The sequence below is a fragment of the Impatiens glandulifera genome, chromosome 1, assembly GCF_907164915.1.
Source record: "Impatiens glandulifera chromosome 1, dImpGla2.1, whole genome shotgun sequence".
NCBI lineage: Eukaryota > Viridiplantae > Streptophyta > Magnoliopsida > Ericales > Balsaminaceae > Impatiens > Impatiens glandulifera.
The window spans coordinates 22,064,202-22,092,046 of NC_061862.1; the positions used below are offsets into that span (position 1 = coordinate 22,064,202).

Below are 27,845 nucleotides of genomic sequence, written 5' to 3' on the forward strand. Positions count from 1 at the left end.
AAATGGTGCAATAAGTTAAATCTATAAAGGTGTGTTTGATAACCCTGAAATTGGCATTAGAATTGTTATTGGAATTGGAATTGGAATTGGAGGGTCCAATTCAAATTCTTATGTTTGTTAGACACTTTAATATTAAGAATTGGAATTGGAATTAGAATTCCAATGGAATTCAATATAGTGTAATTTGATAGTTCTCAATTTCAATTTTTTTTTTGTCGTAATTAACACATTTTTTACATTTTTGACATGTTTAACACGTTTTTCACACATTAAACACGTTTATGTCATGTAACACGTTTTTAACACATTTTCCACATGTTTAACACATTTAACACATATTTGGCACGTTTTTGGCACGTTTAACACGTTTTTGACACATTTAACACGTTTTTCACGTTCTTGACACGATTTTCACGTTTTTGACACGTTTAACATGTTTTTCACATTTTTGCACATTTTGCACGTATTGACATGTTTAACAAGTTTTTCACATATTTGACACGTTTAACACGTTTTCACGTTTTTGACACATATAACATGTTTTTAACACATTAAACACGATTATCATATTTTTGGCATGTTTAATACGTTTTTAACACGTTTAACACGTTTTTTTATGTTTTTGACACGTTTACCATATTTTGACACGTTTAACACATTTTTCACGTTTTGGCAAATTTAACAAGTTTTTCACATATTTGGCACGTTTAACACGTTTTGACACGTTTTCATGTTTTTAACACATTAAACACGTTTATTATGTTTTTGACACGTTTAACACGTTGTTGACACGTTTCACATGTTTTTTTTACGTTTTTGACACGTTTGACACATTTTTAACACATTTAACACGTTTTTGACACATTTAATACGTTTTTCACACGTTTAACACGTTTTTCACGTTTTGGCACGTTTAACAAGTTTTTCACTTATTTTGCACGTTTAACACATTTTTGATACGTTTAACACGTTTTTGACACGTTTTTAACACATTAAACATGTTTATCATGTTTTTGGCACGTTAAACACGTTTTTGACACGTTTAACACATTTTTACATTTTTGACACGTTTAACACGTTTTGGTATGTTTAACACATTTTTGGCAACACGTTTAATAAATTTTGCCAAATTTACCACATTTTGACATGTTTAATACGTTTTGGCCAATTTAACACACTTGTGACATGTTTAAAATGTGTTAAATATGCCAAAATGTGTTAAACATGTCAAAAACGTGGAAAACGTGTCAAAATGTGTTAAACTTGTCAAAATGTGTTAAACGTACCAAAAATGTGTTAAACATGTTAAAAACGTGTTAAACGTGCCCAAAATGTGTAAAATGTGCCAAAAATGTGTTAAACATGTGAAAAACATGTTGAACGTGTTAAACATGTCAAAAACGTGTTAAACGTGCCAAAAACGTTAAAAACGTGTTAAACTTATCAAAACGTATGAAAAAATGTTAAACGTATTATAAATGTCAAAAACGTGTTAAATGTGCCAAAAATGTGAAAAACGTGTTAAACGTGTCAAAACGTGAAATAACGTGTGAAACGTGTCAAAACGTGAAAAATGTGCCAAAAACGTGAAAAACACGTTAAACGTGCCAAAACGTGTTAAACGTGTCAAAATGTGTAAAACGTGTGAAAAACATGTTAAACATGCCAAAAACGTGTAAAAACGTGTTAAACATGTTAAACATGTCAAAAATGTGCCAAAATGTGAAAAACGTGTTAAACTTGTCAAAATGTGTGAAAAACATGTTAAATATATTTAAAATGTCAAAAACGTGAAAAACATGTTAAACGTGTGAAAATGTGTTTTAAGTGTGAAAACATGTTAAACATGTCAAAACGTGTTGAATGTGTTAAACATGTCAAAAACGTATTAAATGTGCCAAAAACGTGAAAACATATTTAAGAAGTTAACATTTTGAATCGATATTTTATTTTACAAACATAAAAATTGAAATTGAATTACAATTCTATCATTTTCCCAAACATAGGAATTGGAATTGAATTATAATTCTATAATTTTTTCAAACATAGGAATTGAATTGTAATTCAATGTCAATTCTCATGGAATTGGAATTAGAATTCCAATGCCAATTATAATTTCAATTCCCCCTCATCAAACACACCCTAAGAGACATTGAATAATGCAACTGAATACAAATTTTGACTTTAATAGTTTTTGCTAACAAGTCATTAGAAGTAATATTATTGTAACTAAAAACTATTGGCGAGATAGGATGGTGGTGATGGAGATCCAGAGTTGACCTTTATTTTCTGAAGGGTGGATCAACTCTTTCTTTATTATTCCAAACTAGTATAAACAACATGATATTGAAAATGAACACGATGAAAAATAAGATGAACAATAAGAACAACCTAATAGTTTAGGGTTTGAAGATGAACATAATAGAAATAAGAACATAAATCGATCCGTATGATGAACACTAAGCTGAACACATTATATTAGAACGGATTTTCGTCGTCGATCTGTATAATATGTTGTGTTCGTTTAGGGTTCCATCGCCGTCGCCGTCTAAGAGAGGACGTGGAGTAGAGAGAAAAATGAAAATAACGAAATGATTTTTTTTAAGTATTTATATAAGAACATTTTCTTTTCGCGTGATGAGAAGTCCACTGCGTAACGCGACAAAATATTTTCGTCAAAAAATATAAAGTGGTCACCACCGCAATTAAAATAATACGATGACTACCGACGCATCTAGAACTTTTTTAGTGTCATTTGCTCAAATTTCCCCTAGCTTATTATAAGAGAATAAAATTATATTTATCCTTATATACACTTTATATTATTTATATAAAATATGATATAAATTGAACTTGTTGACTGTCATAACTAATATGAAGAGATTACAAGGATCTCTCTTCAATAAAAATGAGATTTTTTGTCCAAACACAGAAGACATGCATAAGAAATTGAGTCCCTAAATTCTCGAAGAAGCTGGCGGGCACTTTCACACAGCTTTCCTCTCATCCCATCGCCGTCGGGAGTAGTCGAAGAAGAAGACCAATCAATACGGAAACTAATTTCCTGCTAAATTTCCTTTCACAGTCACTACTACACATCAACGGAAGAAGAGCGACACCAATTTAAGGTTATCTTTTGGGTAAATTAAGGTTTCTTTCTTGTCGCATTTTGGTTAGTGAAGAACAAAAGAAGAGGACCAGAGAGAGGGGAAAAGACTTGGAAGAATCTGGCGGCTTTGATCCCAAACAAGGATTCATTGATTGAATTTATTAGCACGATATCCCGATTACATTAACAGGTAAAATCTTTAATATTTAATATTTATCAGTCTGTTCTATCTCTACTTGTTGGACTCCGTTCGCTTTTTTTTTGCCAACTTTACCTAGACTGTTGAACTATCTATGGTGGGTAGATTAATTTTAGTCCACCGGTTGCTTTTTGTTGTTGACATTCCCATAATCATTACTCATTAGTGGTAATTGTTTCTTTTTAGTTTCTACGGTTCGAGCTCGATGGATCACGTTCGGCTGCTTGTGGTGTTTCTGTTTCTTGGACATGGTATGTTTTTGGCAACTACTGTCACATTTTGATCATTCCCTTTTCCTTCCATTCTGATGCTTATATCTATAATAATTTAGAGTGATTATCCTTATTTTCATGGTCTTTCCCTCTTTGCAATAAACTTCAATATCTTAGAATTTGGTCCCAGTTGCACCAGCCTTGACATACTTTTCATGCTCGAATGAATATATGCTTACTTTTTATCTTCTAAAGATATATGTTAATGTATATTGGTGTATTATGTTCATCAATTATGTATTTGGCTTGCTTCAGTATTAGCCATTTCCAGACAAAATTTTGTGTATGTGAGTAGCCTATTCCACATTCATGTATTGAGACTTGATTGACTTGCAAACTCGAACTTGGAATAAAATAATTAACATCTGGCTATTTGATTAAATTATAACACAGTAGCTGTACTTACCTACATAAACATGAGAGAATTGTTAGAATGCATCATGTATCTTTGGAGTATTTTCTGGTGCTAAAAGTATTAGTGGAGTTCATTTTGATGGTGATTACATACTCTGAAGCATTCCCATCATCAATCACTTCATCGTTCAAATGATTAATCAAAATACCAAATCACCCCTACATTATTATTATTTATAAAATTCAAATGCTAAATACAAAAGGATATTTTAGTCATTTAACCCAAATAACCCACTTTTTCATCAAATAAGGTTTTCTCCCAAAAATAGATTTTTATTTAAAAGAAAAACTACATCAAACTAGCCCATGGTTAAAATTTGTAATCCAACTCAATTAGATTGAACTTGTGCCTATGAAAATTATAAGGAATCTAGATGCAAACAAACTCAAGCCAGAATATCAACAGTTTTTTGCCTAACAAAATGCAACTATAGCCTTTTTGGTTCAGTGTGATTCCTCATCACCAATAGTTTTACCTGGTATAGATATAAAGCCTGGGAACATATCCCTGGGTGATGACCAGGATGAAGCTTGGGTGAACTAAGTGGAGGTCCGAACCGACTGGTAGAAGTTGAACTAACATGTTCGGCTTAGTAGTTAGGACAGCTAAAGTGAGACAGGAGCAGTAGTAGTGATATTAAAACTAGGATGTGGCAAATTGCTGAAAGGCAGCAGTATATAGTTGCTTCTCAGAACAGCAGTTAGCAACAAGCTGTGAACTTGGAAGGCAGCATGGAGAAGAAGACAACCGTGCTTGGGGCTGTGCTTGTGTTTTAGGTAATCTTTTTATTATTTCTCAAGACTTAAAAAATCAGATTGATACCACACCTTCTCACCTTGGACCAGACCACCTCCTTTTTAAAGCCATCTCACTTGGCAGCCCACCTTAAAATTCTGCAGCCCATCACTTTAGTTTTGGGACGAATTATCAACAATCAAAAGTTTGGTATCTTATACGAAGGAACTCTAGAATCGCCTCTCTGCATCACTCCAATGTCACACGTTTGATAGACACTCCAGCAATGCCACTATGCGTAAACTCGGCATCGAGCCACTATACACTTTTCGCACTGTCCTATGAACCTCCTTACTTTGGGATAAATCAAGAACTTCCTGGCCTTTTTGTTTGGCTGGATCAAACCACTAATTGGTGTCCTTGGTTGAGAGGATATATGCCACATAACTTGAGGGAGAGTTTGAAAAATAGCAATTTAGGCTTAATTATCTCTTTGATTTTGCTGTATTTCTAATGTATATATTAGAATAAATTAGGTGAGGGATTTAACAGATCTTGGTTGATCCTAATTAAGGAAATTAACTTTAATATTTGTATAAATAGGTGTATCCTATTATTGAAAATCTAGCAAATTCTTCTTCTCTATTGAATTCCCACAAAACTCATGAAGGTTATTTAAAATATAATTTTTTGCACAACAATGAAGAAAATGGGTTAACCATCATATTATAATGTGCTCCATTGATCAAGGGTAAAATCACTCTTTGGGGGATGAGAAGAATCAGAATGTCAAGTTGTGTTCAAGCTTTTGTTTAATGTTGTTGAAGTTTTCTTTAGTTTTTGTTGTGTTGGAGGCAAATCATGTTTTGCTCTCCATTTCAAGTTCAAGTAGTAGACTCTTTTTTTGGATTATTGATAAACTCGTTCGCGGTTTTCCCAAAAAAATGAATCAGAAGGTCAGTTACTGTGTTATCTACATGAAGTGTTGGATGCAACCCTGGTTATGTTTCAAATACAGGTATTTCACTACCTTTGGAGTTTAGGTGACGACAGTTTTGCTTTTGGTGAAATATAAAAATATTCAAATGATGAAAATTTTATATAAAATTAGCTACTAATGAATGCAATTTGTACCATATTCACAACATCTATGAAATTGAATTAGCAACGGCTACAAATGTGTTGAATATGTTTACGCGTTCTGATAAATTGGTGCTGATGTATTTGTACTTTTGAATTGTCTTACCCTATGATTTCCCAGCTTTTATAATGATCAATGCTTATCAAGGCAAAGATGTTTATGAAAATTGCCGAAGCACTGTGAAGAAGTGGGCAGCTGCTTCTGCTGATTTCGAAGAGAAAGAAAACAAACATATTTTGCATGATCTACTATTTTTCCTTCACATACCTAGAACAGGGGGAAGGACATACTTCCATTGGTAAGCTTTGTAGTCCTAGATTTACCTCCTTTTGACCTTTCTTTATATTAAGTCTCTCTGCTACCATTTGACAGAGTTTATTCTTGCTCATGTTAACATATTTGTCTTGCAGTTTCTTGAGAAATTTGTATCCTACCTCTGCGAAGTGTCCTCTTTCTTATGATAAGTTGCGTTTTGACCCAAGGTAATCCTTCTGGTTAGTGACATTATTATGTTATACACATTTGGAAAATGATCAACATGCCCTTGAGTTTTCAGAAAGGAACAAATATGACCAAACCATTTATAGCAACATTTTCATGGATTTTCTAGATGATGAACAATGTAACCTAATCTTTGTACTAGAACCAAGCCATTAAAATTTCCATGAATGTAACATATAAGTTTGACTTACCAATTCACCATTGCTTGATGTGAGTTGTTCTGAGGTCAAATTTGATAGACATCATTTATATTACTAAAAAGTTTTAACATTAAAAAATCCGAATAAATTTGACCTCATCATCTATAAGAAAGAGGCAGATAAGTAGTTCATGCAACATTAAAATAACATAAAACTACCTAAGGGTACATAACTCCAAGTTTGTCCTGCTAGTATTTTAGTATTCTCTAAAAGTAAATGGATGATATATTTATAAGGGCAATTTGGCAATGAAACATTAAGAAATTGGAGCCCATTAGCAAAAGTAGAGGGGCAATAGATGGACCCTTATTAAATCTGCTGCCTACTCTCAATGGGCATTCAGGCTGAGGTTAATACCAGTTTGGTGACTATAGGTCTAAGGGTACTTAAGCAAGGTGAATCAACGAGTATTGATAGAAATTGCTGCTTCAGTTACTGAGGATTTTGCTAAGTGTGTCTTGGAAAGGTGTACGGAAGTTCATGAGATTTCTATTGATGATGCGAATGAGCATGTAGTTGATGTTTGTCATGGTAAAAGAAGTTTGTGAAGGTGAGAGTAGCGTCATCTGGACTTCCTAGCTGTCAGAGGATTCCGTCACTTCTTTTTCTCTCATGATTGAAAGAATTCAGCAGTCATGGCTGAAACTTTTTCTTTCTATGGAAATTAAGACAAGAAAGAAATGTTTCCATTTCACATGTATCTTGGAATGTCAGAGTCGTTGATAATGGAAGGGGAGAACTAAAAGGCCAAGTCAGTTTATAATGCATAAATTATCTGGCTACATCATGTGCAACAAAATACACATGGCATAGATGGATGCCACAATAGGTCTACTAGTTCCACACAACGATCAATGCTACGTTTAGGTGAGGGAATTTGGGGAAAGAAATGAGAGAGGAAATGACATGGCATCACCTCATTGGTTGGAAAAAGAAAAGTATGAGGAAAGAGATAAATTATTTTATTTTTTCAGTCAATCAGATTACGCAATGCCATTCTCACTCTCATTCCCTCCCCAATCATTTCTCGCATCTACAATAGCACATGACTCATGAGTCTATTTGCTCCAAAGCAAAAATATGTGCAATTTTGTCTTTATCCCTTCATTTATGTGATTCTAGCATGACATTTTTCAGTATTGATGCTGTAAGATTTTCTTACTATATGAATACGGAAAGTGTGCACATAATTACATCTCATTTTTTTTACTAACCATGCACCCTTTTCATAGGATCAACTTTTTTTTTTTGAAAAATATCAACTTTTATTGAAAAGAGCGTAAGATACGTTCAAACGTTACAAAAGGGAAGAAAAAAAAACAACAAATAAGAAAACAACGTAAGAATTTTAAATGACATTAAAATTGAAAAATTATCATCACGTACAAGTTCCTCTTTTTCGAATTGAAACGAACGTGTGTAACATAAATCCTTTGAGACGCTCGTATCTATAGTTTTTCCCTTCGAAAACTCTTCTATTTTTTTTTCGGATTGTCCACCACATGATGAGAGGAATTGGTTTCCAGTTGTCCGCGATTTTGTTGTTAGAACACAATTCAATCCATTTAACCCAGAAGTCAGCGACTTTTGATGGTGTATTCCATTGAAATTGGAGGAGGTTCGGTAGAAGAGCCACATACTTTTGGCATGGTCACAATGAAGAAGAATGTGATCAATGGATTCTTCACTCTTCAAACTAATGTTGCATCAGCTAGTGAGATGGAATAATTTCTTATTCAGTTTGTTAGATGTCAAGACTTCTCTATTGATAGCTTCCCAATCAAAAAACGAGATTTTTGATGGAATTTTTGATTTTCACACATTTTTCCAAGGAAACCGGAATGAAGTTTTTTTTGGAGAGACGTATGATAAATGTAGCTAGTTTTAAAATCGGGAGAGCCGGACAGAAAAAACTTGCCGTCAGTCTCTAGGTTAATCGAAACGTTGGTAAAAACATCTATGAAGAGATATCGTCTCTCCTCCTCTTCGGTGGAAAGTCGTCTATTTAAAAGAATTCTCCAAACAATTTGGTTAGATGTGAGACGAAAATAGTCTGCCACTTTAGTCCCTTTTACTAGAGATCTCAAAAAGATCATAATAAGAGTCTGACAATTTTCCGTTGGGTGCTACGGATCATTCTAAAGATCGATTTTCTTACCATTACCAACCGTAAAAATGAAAAGGGGGTGAAACTTTTCCCATGTTTTAGAGATACGGCCCCATAGGCACCCATAAACTCTCTCATAAAGAGACATCCATTCGTTATCTCGATGTCCGCACTTGGCGATGATTGCTTTATTCTAGAGACTTGTGTTTTCGTTGAGAAATTTCCACCACCATTTAAAGAGGAGCGAAGTGTTGAAAAGGGAGAATTCCTTAATTCCGAGTCCGTCGTCAACAACGTCAAGCTTCGTTGTGTCCCATCTCACCAAATTAGTGATTTTAGATGAGTTAGATCTGCCTCAGAATTTTTTTTTAATGATTGTGTCCATTCTATTGGTCACCGATGCAGGAATAGTGAAGAGTGACATAGTTAATTTTGGGATTGTGCAAAAGAATTCTTAATGAGGACTAACATGCCGCCTTTATAGTCTTAATTAAATGGCATATAATAAATTCAGATTACTGTTAATATAGAAAGATCATGTTTCTAATGTTTCTAATTTTCCAAAAGTTTCAAACCTAGAATAGAGAAGCCTCTTTTTTTGTCCTCCAAGCTCCTGTTTATCCTGTAGGAATTGAGGTTATTGTGACATTTATTTGTTTGACAAATTAACTGATTTTGATACCTATAATCTAAAGATTTGACTGATATAATTTGGTTGCCTGGTATTGCAAGTGATTTTGATTTTTTTCTATTGTGCTCTTTTGCACAGAAAAACAGATTGCAGGTTGCTTGTTACTCACAATGACTACAGCATGATGTCCAAACTCCCCCAGCAAAGAACTTCAGTAGTCACAATACTTAGGAATCCAATTGATCGTATCTTTAGCACTTATGAGTTTTCTGTAGAGGTAGCTGCTAGATATTTGGATCACCCTAACCTAACATCTGCTACAAGAATGGATGGACGTATAAGAAAGAGTAAGTCAGTCAATACATTGGATATTTGGCCATGGAAGTACTTGGTTCCCTGGATGAGAGCGGACCTATTTTCTCGGGTATGATTTTTGTGTTTTCCATATAAATGCTCCTTATTTTAGTTTCCTTCCATTCTTTTTTCTCTTTTAGTGTCTCCCCTCAGCATTATCATAATCCAGTATTTCTTCTCGAAGACTCTATATTCATAAATGCATTAGAGAAAATAAGATTTGCTGCTTTTAGCACAGATAGGTCCAAATTATATTTTGACTGGAGAACGCAGATATTGCTCAAGGGTAGATCTCAACTGTTAAGATTTCTTGAATTCATTAGGTAGTTGAATTTGAATCAACTAACAATTTATCAAATTCTTTGTCAAACATTGATTTTATTTTTTGTGGAAAAATTTCAACTTTTCATTAAAAGAGAACACAATATGCGTTTAAAGAACTAAAGATGGAAGGGAGAAGTGAAACAAAAATAATAGAACAGAAGGAGAAAAAAAAGGCTAAATGACTATAAGATTACAAAATTCTCAACCCGTACAAAATTCTGTTTTTCGAATAGAAGCAAACGCATGAAGCATAAAACCTTTGATTCTTTCAGCTCTAAATATTTTCCCCTCGTTCTTATATTCCTTTCTTTCCAAATTTTTCACCACATGATGAAGGGTATGGGCTTCTAATCGTCATGTTATTGCTTGCTCCCCACCTTATCTTAGAAGGGATTTTGGCTTTCCATACTTATTCTAAGGGACCGAGTTGGCGTTCCTTGGATGGTTGCAAGGTAGATGACACTAATCTTAAAATCCGGGGACTTCAAAATGAAACTATCGTTAGACTCCGGTTGAATTGTAACTTGAAGGGTGCTCACTAAGTTGGTCAGTCTATCCTTACTGAAGGTGTGATTCTCCATTCAGTAATGCCGGAAGTAAGTCTATAGCAGTCGGCCACTCTACCTTTCTTTTTATTAGAGATTTCGTATAAGTCCTGGAAGGAGTCAACCAGTTTCCCCCTAGGATGTCATGTGTCGTTCCAGAAATCAATTTTATTTCCGTTGCTCACTGAGAAGGAGAGGAGAGGGTAAAGGGTCTTCCACGTCCTGGTAATGTGCCCCGAGGCTACTACTCTGGTTAGATCTCCCTGAAAAAGACATTCATTCATTATCGCGAAGTCCATACTTGGCAATGACGACATTCTTCCAAAGACTGTCATTCTCATTTTTAAACCTTCACCATAATTTGCAAAAGCTGTTTCTCATTCTTTGATCCATTTAAAGTTAGGTCCATAATCATAACCCAAACGAGTTCTTTAAGCTTCTAGAAAATTAGAAAATTGAGTCAGGTAAATTAGAACCAAAATGAGTGATTCAAACAAAAAAGTAAACACATCTTGTACATTGATCTCAAACAATTTGTTTACACTCTTCTCGTCCCTATGTCTTCTCCCTCTGATATAGAAAATTAGTAAAACCATATAGTATGCAGTTTAGAGATAGGCAGAGCAATAAAATGTTTATCCTATCTAGGGCTGCAAATACTGACATCAACACTAACTGTTTATTTATATGCTTAATATGTGACTTTCTCCTATTCTCGACCTTCTTGGATAGCGAGATGCTAGGGAGCAAAGTTTACCACCATACTCTAGAGGAAGTGATCCTTACAATATGGAAGACATTGTAATACCGCTGCATGAATATATTAATGATCCTATTGCTCGGGACATCATCCACAATGGAGCTACCTTCCAGGTATCCTTTAAGATTTTGCTCTTTTCTTTGTCATCCTGTTCTGATTTTTTGGAAAAAGGCTGTTTCTCATTTAATTTCATGCGAAAATCAACTTATAGAAGCCGGTAATGCTTATGTTTTAAATGCTAACCATGGCAAATTTTCTTCCCTGGACCATCCTCTATGGTTACCCAACTTGTTTTGTTAAAAAATTCAACTTGCTTCTATATAGACAATTTAAATAGAAGTCACTTTTGAAAGTAACTTATGTGAATTGGTTTTGGAGATTTGATGTTTCTAAGTTATTATCAGGTTCATAATCATAATCCAAAAGAGCTATTTAAGCTTCTAGAAAATTAACAGCCTTGCAACTATTAGGTATTGAACATTTGTTGGCAGTGTGACACAGTGTTACTGTAACATAGGTTCAACCATTCATTTGGTGAAATATGTTTAGCCGAATCTCTATTTTTTATAGGTAAATAATTACTATTGAGAACTCTAGTTGTGAATTTGAAATTTAATACGTATTTTGGTGAACCCCATATACGAGCAGATTGCAGGAGTGACAAACAATTCGTATCTGGATGAATCGCATAAAGTGCGACAATGTGTTTTGAGACATGAAACTCTTGGCAAATATGTGCTTGAAGTTGCAAAGGTATTAAAATAGGTTTGTTCTGAATTTTCTTCATAGAATAGAATCTTGATAGGTCCTTGTTAATAATATTTCAGAATAGATTGAAGAATATGTTGTATGTTGGGATTACTGAAGACCACAAAGAGTCTGCAACAATGTTTGCAAATGTGGTTGGTGCACAAGTGATATTTCAGTCATTGACATCTAATCGTTCAGATCCTGCAAATTACAATAAATCAGGTAGAATGTGTTGATTAATTAACAGTGCATGGAAACAAATCTATCAATCGTATCAAAGAACATGAATTGATAATGACAATAAAATAATCTTGTGTAGTGTTCTGAATATTTGTTCTCATTCCAGATTCTGTCTCAGATACTAGCCATCTTGTTGTTGGACAGAACACCAGTATCAACCCTGTTAATAATAGTGAGGCAACCTATGAAAATGTAAGCTTCTGTTAATAATATATCTCATCTATGGAGTTTATTTACTTAGAGAAGCCTTTCTCATTTGTTAATGACAGATGAGTGTTGAAAAACTTATTGGATCTTATGAGTCATGTAGTTCTAACTTACGAAAAACTCAATCAGGACGACGAAGTTCTTCTTTTAAGAGACTCTCTCCCGCAAACTTTACCAAGGAGGTAGCTGGCCTGGCAATTTAATTTTCCATGTTCCTTGTAGCTGCATTATTAATGTGGAAATTTGCAGGCACGACTTGGGGTTCCTGATTCAATTATCCAGGAGATTAAATCACTTAACAAGCTAGATATGGAGCTTTACGAGTATGCTCGCAACATATTCTCAGACCAACACAAAAAATTTGAGCAGTTAGTTGTGGCTGTAAGTTTGTTTTTCTTGCACAAGTTGGTTTAGTTTATTAGAAACAAAACACTTAAAACACAATTGGTATGTTGGTTTGCAGGAGGAGAGGAAAAAGAGCACGTGGGTTTATTATCCTTACGATGGGAAGAACATACTGTGGTTATGTGCGTCTATTGTCGTGGTGATGTTTTTATTTGTAAGCGCGAGAAGAAGAAGAATGCTGCTGAAACTAAAAATATGATGAGACTGACATTATTAGAGCATGTAAAGGGGAAGTAAGTTCAATACAGAAACACTATCAAATTGAGAGAATTGCCATTTTCCATTTGCCATTGCCATCACCTTCATTAATTAGTAAATGACAATATTTTCAAATAATAGTAACAATAATAATAATTAGCACTTTAGACCAGTTAAATTTTTATTTGGTTGGTGGATTTCATTATTTAGACTTTTGTGCTGATTTTTTTATTATTATATTTAATTTTAAACTTTATTTGAGCCGTCAATTTCATATATTGTTTTTTTTTATTAATAAAACAAATGAAAATTCGATTAGTTTTAGTTAATTGTGGTTTTTCAATTTTTTAACTATTTTTTTATTATTTAATATTAATTCATCTTTTTATTTATTTTTTAAAATTTATTTAAATTACAACTAGTATAAATTTAGAGGAACTGGATCAATAAGAGAAAAACAAAATTGGTAATTCTTTTTATATATTTTGATTTGTTTTTAATAATAGTATAGACTTATTAATATTATTTAAAGTATTAAACCACAATTAATATTTTTTTCTTTTTTGTTGTTGAATTTAGGAAATTTTTTAGCACAAGGGTAATGATTCTCTTTCTATATCAACTAGTATTTAGCCCGTGCATTTTGTCACAACCCAATCTTCCTGGCCCAGGAAGAGGAGGCTTAAGGAGAATGTCACGGTCCAATCCTCCTGGCCCAAGAAGAGGAGGAGGCTTGAGCCCTCTAAAGCCCAACCCAAGGAAGATTCTAGACTGGAAGGAAGCTGGAAGGAAGGTCCTTGATTAGCGCACCTAATTGAGAGTTAAAAGGAATTCCTTGATTAGTGCATCACTAATTGATATATAAAAGGAATGTCCTTAATTAGGAATGTCCTTGATTGATAATTATAAGGAATCCCTAAATTAGTGCACAATCAATGTAACAGCTAGAATTAGTCCTATAAATACCTGTGAAGTATTACATTGTAAATCACCAAGTATTCGAGTAATATACTATTCTTTGTAAAGTTACTCTCTCTCTCTCTAGAATTCTTGTGTCAATTCTAATAAACGCCGAGTGCTGCGTCGAGTAAGGCTGACTAGTTACTCGTTCTTAAGAAGATCGTAACTAGTGCCGCACGGATCGTCAGTGAAAAGACTGAGCCCGTGACAATTGGTATCAGAGCTGAAATGACGAAGAGATCAGAAGAAAATTCAAAGGTCGTGGACGAAGTAGAGAATCTTCCCCACGGGACCGGAGAAGATGGTAGGAACTCTCGCAAAGTTCAGACGGGAGGAACCAAAGCTATCAAAGAAAGAGAAAGATCAAGAGACGCTATCGTTGACATTATCGCCAGGTTGGAGAAGGTAGAACTCACCGTGGCGTATGGACAAGATAATGACGGGGACCTAGAGGAACGCATTACTGAGCTTGAGAAGGAGAGAGACGAGCTCCGAGGAGGAATGCAAGGTGCCCTAAACGAAGGCTTGTCCAAATGTCAAGAGCAAGCTCAGATCGTGGAGCAGACCCTCCTTGGTGAAATCAGGACCTTGACTGAGAAACTCGAGGTAATGACTTCTAAGTTACAAGCTACCGAAGAGGATGTGGCGTTACTCAAGAAGGCGGTTACGCAAGAGTGCGGACGCGCGCCTATAGGAGTCCCTAATCCGATAAGGATAGACATTCCAAGGCCTAAAGCGTATTTAGGCGAGAGGAATGCAAAAGAAATCGACAACTTCTTATGGAGTCTGGACCAGTATTTCAAAGCACTCGGCCTAGTAGAAGAGGCGAGGAAGATAGATACTGCCACGACATACCTGGAAGACACCGCAATGTTGTGGTGGAGGCGAAGGAGTAGCGACATTGAAAGAGGTACGTGTTCTATCAACACCTGGGGTGAATTCAAGGAGGAACTTAAGAGACAGTTCTATCCTGAAAACGCCATTCGAGAAGCAAGGGCCAAGTTGCGGCGGCTCTCACACAGAGGGAGTATTAAAGAGTATGTCAAGGAGTTCATCGCTACTCTCCTTGAAATCCCCAACTACTCAGACGACGAAGCCTTGTTCACCTTCATTGATGGTCTACAAATGTGGGCGAAACTGGAGTTGGAACGACGTGGGGTCCAAGATCTAAGCACCGCTATTGCCGTGGCTGAATCCTTTTTCGAAATGAGAAGGCAAGAGAAACCAAAGTCGACCTATGAGAGGAATGACACGGGGGAAAATGGTGGAAACCATATCTACAACAATGAAGACCCAATTAAGTCTACCAAACCCAATGGTAGAGAAGATCGGGAGGAGAAACATGTAGAGAGACCCCGGATAAAGTGTTTCTTTTGTGAAGGGCCGCACAAAGCAAGAGAGTGTCCTATGAAGAATAAACTATCAGCATTGATGGAGGAGCAAGAACGCGTTCACGATGAAGCTCGATTGGGGTCGTTAAACCTACTTAGTGCCGTTACAGCAAAGTTTGATAAGTCAAAGTCCGCGAAGAAAGGACGACTATTTGTGGAAACTAGAGTAAGAAACCACATGGTTAAAGCTTTGTTGGATACGGGAGCCAACAACAACTTTCTAGAGGTAAAAGAGGCGAGAAGACTGGGGATTAAGTACACTAAAGAGAAAGGGTGGCTTAAAGCAGTCAACTCGGCACCAAGTGCGACTTATGGAGTTGCTCGTAATGTAAAGATCAACTTGGGGGAGTGGACCGGCCTTCTGGATTTCTCCATTATCGACATGGATGACTACAAAATGGTTCTCGGCATAGAGTTCCTAGACAAGGTAAATGCCATCCTACTCCCTTCTGCCAATATGATGTACATTCTAGAGCAAGGTAATACTCGCACAATACCTTTAACAAGAGAGGGCAAGAGAGAAACTAGGCAGCTATCTGCCATGCAACTCTCAAAAGCTGCGGAGGACACCTACCCATCATCTTTTGTCACTGTGAAAGAAGATGTGAAAACTGCGTCTAAAGAGAAGATACATCCAGAAGTTACAATTGTCCTAGAGAAAGGTCATGATGTAATACCCATTGGATTATCAGAGAAATCCCACCATAAGAGAGAGGTGGATCACAGAGAAGAGTTAGTCAAATGTACTAAACCATCGGCGACGGTTCTTTATCGCATTAAACCTCCCAAATTGGAGGAATTGAAGAGGCAACCAGAGGAGTTTCCATTCAAGAAAGAGAAGTGCGAAATAGCCAAGACCGCCAAAAGAATGAAGAAATGAGAGGAAAAGAAGAGAAGACACTTGGAGTTCGAAGGAAACCGAGTGATAGTAAAACTTCTCCTCCATCAAGAGAGACAATTTTCCAAAATTCATAAGGGGCTTGTGAGGCAATACGAAGGCCCTTTCTTAGAGAAGAAACGGGTTAGAAAGCCAGCACGTCACTCAAAACTTTTATCTCATGTGGAGACACCATCCAAGCCTACAAGGAGGAAGCGACGAGGACGTCGCCAGATTGAGTGGGGGAGAATGTCACAACCCAATCTTCCTGGCCAGGAAGAGGAGGCTTAAGGAGAATGTCACGGCCCAATCCTCCTGGCCCAAGAAGAGGAGGAGGCTTGAGCCCTCTAAAGCCCAACCCAAGGAAGATTCTAGACTGGAAGGAAGCTGGAAGGAAGGTCCTTGATTAGCGCACCTAATTGAGAGTTAAAAGGAATTCCTTGATTAGTGCATCACTAATTGATATATAAAAGGAATGTCCTTAATTAGGAATGTCCTTGATTGATAATTATAAGGAATCCCTAAATTAGTGCACAATCAATGTAACAGCTAGAATTAGTCCTATAAATACCTGTGAAGTATTACATTATAAATCACCAAGTATTCGAGTAATATACTATTATTTGTAAAGTTACTCTCTCTCTCTAGAATTCTTGTGTCAATTCTATTAAACGCCGAGTGCTGCGTCGAGTAAGGCTGACTAGTTACTCGTTCTTGAGAAGATCGTAACTAGTGCCGCACGGATCGTCAGTGAAAAGACTGAGCCCGTGACAATTTGCACGAGTAATAATATAAAAAACCGTGAAAAAAATTACGGATAACATTTTTAATTTTATTTTTAACCGTTTTAAGTTTATAGGTGGGTCAACCCACAATCCGACCAAAGTATCCATTTACTCAACATCATTATATATTAGTTAGTTAAAAAGTTGAACTTATATTAATATTAAAACGTCCCGCGTTTATCAAATTTGATGTTGAATTTAAAATATAAAGTCTTTGTAGCCTAATTGGTTAAAGAGTTGTACTTGTTTTGTTAGGTTGCAAGTTTGAAACATACCTCTAGCATTTTTAATTTTATTTTTAACCGTTTTAAATTTAAAAACGGGTCAATCCACAATCCGACCCAAGTATTCAAATTAACCACAGCTATCGACCCGGCAATCCGAACACTTTAAAAATTAAGCATCATTATATATATAGATTCCTCAGTATAGAAAAATATTTATTTATTTATTTTTATTTTAAGATAAATGTTTAATAACGATGACACCTTAAAATTGAAACAATACAATATAGCCTGACTATTCCACAAGCATAAATTGAGAATTTGATAAATAATTAATTATATATAGTGCTTCCTATAATGATACTAAATATGATTAATTTCCTTATTTGTGAGTCACCAACCCTATTTGTACTAAAATGAAAAAAAAAATCAGGTTTTTTTTCTTCTTGTTGGATTTCCTTAAAACCATGAAGCATGTACCACAACAGGGGAACTAAAGAATTTTTTAAAACAAAGTTAGACTAATATCCAAATCTTAAAATGTTTGGTTCTTCAAAATAACGCTTTTATGATTTAATAACTTTATTTATTGTTTGAAAATACTAAAATTTAGAGTTGAATAAAAAAATAATATTTTATATTTACAAATATCACATTATAATATTGATTTAAATTAAATAATATATTAATAAATTTAATAATATTTTTTATTTATATATATTTCAACAAATTATTGCAAATAAAAATAAATCACATTTCAATTAACTATGAAAATTTTATATACTATTAAAAATTATCTTATCACAGTAAATTGTTAACTTGTAAATATATAATTTTTTCTCCCTTTAATATTTAGTAATATTTCTTTATAATCAAAAATAAATTTATAATATATTTTTTATTTTTTAATATAAACAAAGTTTTTTCATTCAAAATTATTCAAATTTAAATAAAATTTTATTTCAAATATTATAAAAATAAAAGTGAGTTACATCTCATTTAATCTGAACAAAAATTTATTCCAACAACTATAGATATTAGTGACGTTTTGAGTTGAGGTGGACATGATTGTGCTAATTTTTTTTAATTAAAAAAATTAAGTAAAAATTATACATTAAATAAAAATAATAAGATTATAATTTATTAAAATATTGTATAATATATAAAATTTAAATTAATTTAAATAATTTATAAATATATAATTAATTTTTTTAATAGAAAGATAAATTTTTATTAATATTAAAAAATATATATTATAAATCTAATTAATAAAATATAAATGAAAGAAAATAAATTAAGACGTTAATTAGATTTAATAGTAATTAGTTTATATAATTTTTAGAGAGAATTTAAAATTTAAAATTTTATCTTCTATCTTCTTTTTCTCTCCTTCCTCTTCCCTTTTTTTTACTTATTAATTTATTTTTTTATATTCTAAAATTTATTAATATTTATCATTTCTCTTATTTAATCCCTAAATTTTATTAATATTTTATTTTTATAAACTTATATCAATCAGTATTCTTTCCTACCTACCTAACATTCCTCTTATTAGTATTTATTTTTCTCAGTAAATCCTAAAATTTATTAACTTTTTTATTTTTCCTAAACATTAAGTTTTATTAATAAAATTAGGAAAATTCTCGTGCGATTCACACGGATAAGAATATATTGTTACAACGTTCCGCGTTTATCAAATTTGGTGTTGAATTAAAAATAAAAAGTGTTATTAGCCTAGTTGTTTAAAAAGTTGTATTTGTTTCAACCCAGAATCCGACCTAAGTATTAATTTACTTCCACAAATATATCAAACTTAACCACAACTCTCGACCCCCGACAATCCGGACACTTTCAAAATTAAGCATCATTTTATATATATATATATTAATTAGTTAGTTAAAAAGTTGAACTTATATTGTTACAACGTCACGTGTTCATCAAATTTGGTGTTGAATTAAAAATATAAAGTGTTATTAGCCTAGTTGGTTAAAAAGTTATATTTTTGTTTTGTTAGGTTGCGAGTTCGAAATATACCTATAGCATTTTTTATTTTATTTTTAACTGTTTTAAGTTTATGGGCGGGTCAACCCAGAATCCGACGTATCCATTTATTCTCACATGTATATCCAAATTAACCACAATTCTCGACCCGATAATTTGGACACTTTCAAAATTAAGGATCATTTTATATATATATATATATATATATATATATATATATATATATATATATATATATATATATATATATATATATATATATATATATATTATTTTCCCTGAACCTAGGTTAGAAAAAAGTAAAAAAATAAATAAATTATTATTTGTATACAATATATTCTTTCCTTTCTATCATTTCTTTTTTTAATCATCATATGAAAATAAATAAAAATAACAATTATCATAAAACATCATATACCCTATAAACTCTAAACTAATTATAAATATATATATATATATATATATATATATATATATATATATATATATATTTATATAAATAAATCATATACTTTATATCATATACTCTAACCTCGACACTAATTATAAAATATATATTCATATAAAAAAAATATTATTATTTTCAAATTTTAATAATTAAACCTAAATTTTAAATTAATTATATAAATATATATTCATATAAAAAAAATCATAAACGTAACATTTATACCATAAACTTTAAAACCTAAATTATATACTCTAAACTAATTATATAAATATATATTAATATAAAAAATATAAAAAATTAATAATATTATTATTTACAAATATCAATAATTAAAGATACCTAAGTGCCTAAACTCTAAACTTTATACCTTATATTATCAATTTTAAAATTATATTAATATATATATTTATATACTAAATTAATAATATTATTATTTATAATTAAAAATAATATAAATTTATATGATAAAGAAAAAATAAAACATTGAGTAAGTTGAAAAAAAGAGACGAAGGAAAAAAAAGATAAAATTTTAAATTCGTCAAATTTTACTGTTCTAAATGTCATACATAAAAAGTAAAAACTAGTTATATACAAGTTTAAATGAGATTTATTTATTATAAAGAGGAGATTGTTGTAATTTGTTATTATTTTTACATAATAAAAAATGTTTATTATTTTTAATTATAATTTAGAATATTTGTTATTTTATATTTGGAATAAAACATTTTCTTTTTACATTTTGGTCCAATTCATAAACTTTATTATTATTTTTACTTATTTGATATATATAGATATTTATTTCTCAACTAGAATCTGATATTAATTTTTTAACATGATAAATTTATTTCTAAATCATTTTTGTTGTGGTCAAACATAGTAGATATTTTAAGATAATGATCATTAAATTACAATAAAATATATTTTCCATTAAATGCAGTCTCTTTTTGTTTAGAATATTTTGCAAATCCTTATCAAATATCATGTAAATATATATATATATATATATAATACTTTATTATTATTAAGGTAATATTTAGTAAATCTGTATAGATTAAACTCATTATACTCTAAATTAAATATCTTTAATTATTTTATATATTAACTTATAAACCCATTATATCTCCTATTTAATTTTATTTCCTTTTAAATTTTAATAGGACATATATACTATTTAACTTTATGTCCAATATTTAACTTTATGTCCAATTTATAGTGAAATATTAATTAAAATTAATTTATAGAAAAAAATATCCCCATTATAAATGTGAGTAAATCTATTCTTAATATGAATCAAGCAATGATGGCGACCACCGCTAGAGTTGAGGTGACTAAGAAAATCATTGAATTGGTGGATTTTCCGGTGGAATCCATCGGAGAAGAAAGCATAAACTGGAATCAAGAATGGTCGGGAAGGTTTTCCGAAGCTAAAAGACTATATTCGGAATTCACCACCACTTTCAACGAACCTCTTCTCCAATATCATCCAATTCCTCAGGCCCATCTTCCCGATACCACCGGCGTCAATGGCGGATCTACTCCTGAACCTTTGGTAATCAAATTTAGTATTAATCAGCATGTGTCTCGTTCCTGTTCTCAGATTTCTGATAGAGCTAGGGCTTATTCTCATAATACCCTTTTTGTTTGATTTTTGTTCGTAGAAAGAACAAATTAATCTGGTTGAGAAATCAGAGGAATGCAAACAAAGTTCTGATCAGAAGACAAATGATGAATATGATTGCATGAATGAATTGAAGCCTTCAACAACTGACAACGTTATAAAAAAGAGGAAAATAAGGAAGTTGTCTGACATTTACAGAGATTGCGACGACATCGCGGCCGCAGCCGCCGACAACAACGAATTAGGTCGTGCTAATCGTACATGCAAAGCAGCTGAGAATAATAATAATAATAATAATAATAAATTAAGGAAAAAGAAGCATAGTAAATACATTAAGAAGAAGTTGGGGAAGAAATGCAGTTATTGTGAATCAACAAGAACTCCACAATGGAGAGAAGGTCCTGCTGGCCCTAATTCACTTTGCAATGCTTGTGGCCTCAGATTGAAGAAGTGGAACTGTCTTGATCCAACCCTTAATCAAATCAATTAGGTTAAATATTTTTCATATCCAGATAGATTAAAACCTTCATTTGTTCAATAGTTGGAAGGATTTATTGTTCTTTTTTGTTTTAATTATTCATTTTATTTCACTAATCAATTAATCTTAAATTAATATTTTAAAATAAGAAGTTACTTAAGATAATTCAGAATTTGGTGAATAACAGTTTTATTAGAAGTGGGATTGAGCATCCTAAACGTAGAAGCCTTTGACTAGTAGAAAACTAAAAGAGGTAACCCACTACTTAATCACCAAAAAGGTCCATATAGACAGAACTTAAAAAATCAAAAGGTTATGACCAAACTAAAGATTATGGATCTTCCATTAGATGCATTATCTAAAGTTGAGCAACTTTTCTTCTAAGTTGATAGCAGGAGTGATCATGACAGGACTCGAGGAAGAAGCCCCAGACTAAAGTTGAGCAACTTTCCTTCTAAGTTGATTGCAGGAGCGATCATGACAGGACTCGAGGAAGAAGCCCCAGACTTACTTTGTGCCAGCAGCTGCGGTAAGATGGAAAAGTGTTCTTCAGAATAACTAGGCGTAGAGGGAACTACGATGGTGAATCGGGTTTCAAATTCAAGTAGCCAAAAATAGGCGGAATGCTCTTGAAACCAATTCAATTCGTCTAGATAAAGAGGCGTATTGCCCTTAGCCTTTACTGTAATAGGGTCAGAAGTTCTTTTGTTTACTTTTCTTGTGATCTACCTAAACCGAGCTTGTAGCAAGCCAATAGTGCGACAATTTATGCTTATATCAGTTACCTGGATAGTACTAGGACCCTTGTACCCGACGTTTTCTCAGATAAAGTTGCCCACTCAAAGCCCACTCAAAGCGTACTTGAATAAATACCCGTTTACTTTGAGCAATAAACTACGTTTTAGCCTCAATCTCCTATCCAAATGGCAGAGAAGTTTACATATTTATAACATTTTTTTGTTGGAGGGGCTACCATCCGTTAAACTACCAAAAACGGATAAACTCATATGAGATTGTTCGGGAGACAGGGTAAAAGCAATCTTGGCTTGGGTATGAGATTGTTCGGGAGACAGGGTAAAAGCAATCTTGGCTTGGGTTTCTGTTTACCTAGAGATCGGATAATGTGAATAACTTTCATGACTGCGCAACTAAAGAGAATATCAAACAAATTACTGCTTTGTGTGCCTTCCCTTCGCCGAAGCTTACAAGGAAAACTTTCAAAGCTTCTATAGTAGTTTTTCACAAAGAATAAGAGGAGCTAGTGAATGGCGTGCAAAGCGCATGTGGAACAGACAAACAGATCAATTAAGCAAGCATACTGTGGCCACTGTGGTGATCACAACTCTCACTTGATCAAAGTTGTACATTTATACTAACCTGGCCTGAATATATTGTTTGGTAGACCTCACGATCATAAGAGAAGGCCGGATTCTTGGACCAGATGAAGGGTTACAAGACAGCTAGGGCGGGTCAGCTGAAAACATGTGGTCCTCTGTCCAAATATCAATCCAAAATAGAACTCAGTTGTCATTTCCTAAACATCATCTAACGGAAGAATCATTGGCCAGGGCTATGTTTTTTGGGGTCAGGGTAGAAAGAAAAGAGGAATGATCGTCGACAGATAGAGTATGTTTGCTACCGTTTACCATTGCTAGTTGAGCTGCTTACCTTTATATTATATGGCTTGGCTTCACTATATTCCTTTGTAATATCAAACTCTTCTTTTGACTACGATTGGGCTATGTAGTGGTAGAACCTGTGAACTATGCGTCTTTGGAAGTATCTTAGAAGACCCCTAGTAGATCTTTACAGTGATCCATAAAATACTCTACTATTTTATATTTTATATTGTTGATCTCGAAATATCTACATCATAACCCATTTTCTAGTAACACTAACACTTTTTAAACCAAATGTCTGTATAACAGTATGAAAGAGGTTGGCCCTTGCTTCTCTCAGATACCATCCTATTCTCGTTGAGCCCACTTTCTTCAGTCCACAAAAGTAATATTGATGTCAACAACTCATAGTAAGTCTGAGATCACTAACTAATATAAATCTAATTAATGGATTGGAATAGAAAGTGACTCCAGATATTCATTGGAATAGAAAGTGACTCCAGATATTCATGAGCACAGGTAAGACATGACAATTTTTTTTGGAATTAAAGGAGAACTAGCATGACACCTCACAGACATGGTCTCCCGCTTAAATTCAAAGCTCTTTTAGATTAAATTGAACCCGTGACATTTTGGTCTCTTAAACCGACTCTTACGATTGGACTACCTTTGTGGGGTAGAGACATGACAACTTGTGGAATACCCTTCGAAAAGAGTAAACATTTGCTATTCAGTCGAGGATTCAAGTTGTCTTATATAGCCATTTAGAAGGTCATAAATTAGATAACTTGTTTGGCTTTATTGATGCCTATGTTGTATGTGAAATTTGTCAATTGCTTGTACGAGAGCTGATTTAAGTAGGATGGGAGACATCTATGATCATGCTAGTTGCAGTGAAGTAGGCACGAATATCAATGTCTAATCCTACAATAAACATATGATAAGGCTGGGTTCTTTTATGTGGCTAGCTCGTTGAGACTTACACATGCTTAAGCGCTTAAGAAAACCAAAAATTACCCTTGGATGTTGTCATGACGCTTTGGTTACGAAGTTGCAGTATAAGTTTATGGATGAATTCAGTTAGTGAAAGTCTCTCCAACTCAATCAATGAATTAGAAAGAACGAAGAAGTAAGGAAATGAGACGAAGTTCTTGACGGCAAGGTCAAAGATCAATTTTTTCTTCAACATTCTTCTTATTTTTTTGTTCAGCTTTCACATGTCCTTGATCTTTTCTTCAACATTCTTCTTATTTTTGTGTTCAGCTTTCACATGTCCTTGATCTGGTGTCTACGACATCACTTCTTGAGGTTAACTCTCTCTTTGAAAGCAGGTGCAATGATAAGAAGCCATAGGCTAACACGGCTGACCAAAAGATACCTTGCTTATAAACTGATAGGGGTTACCCCACTATCACTGACACAGACCGTAATGAGGTAGAGATAAGGGGGTTTAATAAGAACAAAATCCTTAATTAATGGATTGATATAAGACAGGAGAGAAGAAATTCAATTAATAACTTTAGGTGTGCGTCAGCCCACAGGGTGCCCCATAATAGGGCCAAAAGAAAGACTCAATAACAAGGTTTTTTTTATGTGCAACAAAAGGAGATTCTCAGCATCAACATCGGAAGAGGCCGAAGTGAGTCGAAAGGTAAAAGAGTTACCTCCATGGAAAGGATGATTCATTAGGATCGACACTCAACATCTTCATGTTCATGTTGACGTTCTTGTTTTCTCGTCTATTAATCGAAGAATGAATTTGGGATAAAGAAAAGATGAAGATGTAAAGGGCAAAGAGTTGATCTTTGGAACAACCTCATGGTATTCCAAGATAAGTCTTAGTCACAAATCTTCCCCTTCACACCAATCACGAGTTTTTCTCCATTCCTCTCATATATTGTCTCTAAATTTTTTTATTAATATGAGGTGATTGTAACACTACTTAACTCGGAAAGATCAGATTTACGAATAGAAAGTTTTCATAGCTAATTTTTCCTATTTAGGGCTTTCGCTTAGCACCTATTGGCCACCTGGGGATAAATTAGTTAGGGAAAGAACATCATTCATTGTTATGTAAGACATTCATAAATAAAGAAATTAGGCATGCTTTTATTCCAAAAACACCTGCTTCCATGGAAAATTCATTAACAACTTATTTCGATTGAACTTACAAAATGAGCTCATCAGTTAAGCTCTTAAGTGATGTCCCTCTCATTTGTGCTTGTTGCCTTTTTACCACGGTTGGAAAATGCCCAATTCCTTTCAAATGAGACGTATAAACATCCTCTTGAAGGGAGCCATGGAGATGTTTGATTTGATGCTAAGGCCCGTTAAAACAATATTTTTATTTAATTCTTTCAGAACTAGTCTTAGCTCAAGTTGTTGGATCTCTGAGCAGAACTTCATGTTACCCCCTTTTTTTAAAGAACTTTCTTTCATTCTCAACAAACAAAGATATTTTAATCCCTTTGCTTCACGCCAGGCTTGCGTCATTTGAAGAAGTCGGGCCAATCGGGTGTATTCATTCAAATGACAATACAGAAGAAAAACAAAACAAAGTGAGAGGTCAGGTAGTAGGGAAAAAAGTCTAGTCGATCAGGCTCGACGACCGGGAGAAGCAAAACGAAAGAAGGATTTGACCGAAGGTGTCTGAGCTTAGAGTGTGACGAGAAGGTTGAGCATTATAAAAAAACTACTTTAAACCAACAAAAGACTTACTGATATTATTATAGTTCAGGCTTTTAATAGGCACATAACATTATCAACTAACCTATAAATCAGGAAAATATTAAGCCACTAAACCATTACTTGAAAAGTAAACTAACTAACTTTGAAAAAGTCTAATCCTTAGAATAAGCGATTAATTAAAAATAAGACTAAGTCTAACTAAACTAATTATGAACTAAATAAACAATTCCTCCCCTAAACTAGATTGCATGAGCAGCTAGTTTAACATCAATGACTCCTATACCCGAGTTCTTCAAATGTATCAAGTTTCAAGGCCTTTGTCATAACATCTGCAACCTGCTCACTTGTCCTGCAATGTACGAGTTCCACAATACGTTTACTAGACAACTCTCTAATAAAATGATAACGTATATGAATATGTCTGCTTCTCCCATGTAGCACTGTATTTTTAGACAAACTAATAGTGGACACATTATCACAAAATATGATTGCACTCTTCTTTTGAAAGTGATGAAGTGTTTCTAAGATTCCTCTCATCCAAACAGCTTGACAAACACATGAAGCTGCAGCAACGAATTCAGCTTCAGTAGTGGATAAAGTTACAAAGGTTGCTTTTTGGAAGACCAAGCTACTGCTCATTTTCCCATCATAAAAACATAGCCTGATTTACTTCTTCTGCCATCCACATCTCCAGCATAGTCACTGTCTGTATATCCAATCAATTCTTCTAATTTTCCTCTTCTATAAAGAATGACCATACATGTTGTCCCTTTGATGTATCTGATTATTCTCTTAACCAAATTCAGATGTAGTTCAGTAGGTGATTCCATATATCGACTCACCAAACCAACTACGAACATGATATCTGGTCTTGTCATAGTGAGGTCTCAAGCTTCCAATCATATGTTTGTAGCTAGTAGAATCCACTTTAACTCCATCTTCATTCTTTTCAACCTTGGCCCCAGGAACAATGGGATTTCTAACAGAATTACAATCCATCATCCCAAATCTTGCTAGAATTTCTCTTGCATATTTTTGTTGATTAATAGATATACCTTCATCACTTTGAACTATCTCAACACCAAAAAAGAACTTCATTCTTCCCAAATCTGTCATTTCAAACTCTTTCTTCATAGATTCCTTAAAAACTCTAATCAACTATTCATCATTCCCAGTAATTATCAAATCATCAACATAGAGACTTATAATTACCAATCTTCCTTCTTATTCATTTTTAATAAACAAGGTAGGCTCCAATGGACACCTCTTAAAGCCTTTTCGAGTAAAGTAACCATCTATTCGATTATACCATGCCATTGGTGCTTGTTTAAGGCCATACAATGCTTTCAGTAGCTTGTACACTTTCTGTTCTTCACCTATTTTTGTAAAACCTGGTGGTTGATCAATAAAAACTTCTTCAATTAATTTTTCATGAAGAAAAGTGCTCTTCACATCCATCTGATACATGTTCCATCCTTGTTGGGCTGACTTTGCAATCAACAGTCTCATAGTGTCCCATCTTGCCACAGGTGCGAAAACTTCATTATAATCAATTCCATGTTTTTGAGAGTATCCTTTTACCACTAGCCATGCTTTTCATTTATCAATCTCACCGAGCTCATTCATCTTTGTTTTAAAAACCCATTTAACACCAATGCTTTTA

At 33.6% G+C, this 27,845-nt stretch overlaps 2 protein-coding genes across 4 annotated transcripts; both read left to right on the forward strand.

Moving 5' to 3' along the window:
- Window positions 1-2,889: 2,889 nt before the first annotated feature.
- On the forward strand, window positions 2,890-13,304 carry LOC124922166 (protein-tyrosine sulfotransferase-like). 3 transcript variants are annotated; one of them, XR_007097769.1, is made up of 12 exons: window positions 2,890-3,299; window positions 3,495-3,559; window positions 5,992-6,169; window positions 6,282-6,353; window positions 9,449-9,734; window positions 11,266-11,406; window positions 11,942-12,046; window positions 12,121-12,265; window positions 12,390-12,475; window positions 12,620-12,672; window positions 12,740-12,871; window positions 12,954-13,096. XR_007097769.1 is itself a non-coding variant. In XM_047462895.1 (12 exons), exons 2-12 carry the CDS (start codon window positions 3,514-3,516, stop codon window positions 13,092-13,094), a joined length of 1,452 nt encoding a protein of 483 aa, XP_047318851.1. In that variant the 5' UTR covers window positions 2,890-3,299; window positions 3,495-3,513; the 3' UTR covers window positions 13,095-13,304. The 3 variants fall into 3 exon arrangements, 2 of the variants coding, with proteins under 2 accessions (XP_047318851.1, XP_047318852.1); XM_047462895.1 differs by having other exon boundaries at window positions 12,553-12,672; window positions 12,954-13,304; XM_047462896.1 differs by having other exon boundaries at window positions 12,402-12,475; window positions 12,553-12,672; window positions 12,954-13,304.
- A 7,772-nt stretch (window positions 13,305-21,076) lies between these two features.
- Window positions 21,077-21,887, forward strand: LOC124920841 (GATA transcription factor 3-like). The gene is made up of 2 exons (XM_047461409.1): window positions 21,077-21,328; window positions 21,438-21,887. The coding sequence occupies exons 1-2, from the start codon at window positions 21,077-21,079 to the stop codon at window positions 21,885-21,887; spliced, it is 702 nt and encodes a 233-aa protein (XP_047317365.1).
- Window positions 21,888-27,845: the final 5,958 nt, after the last annotated feature.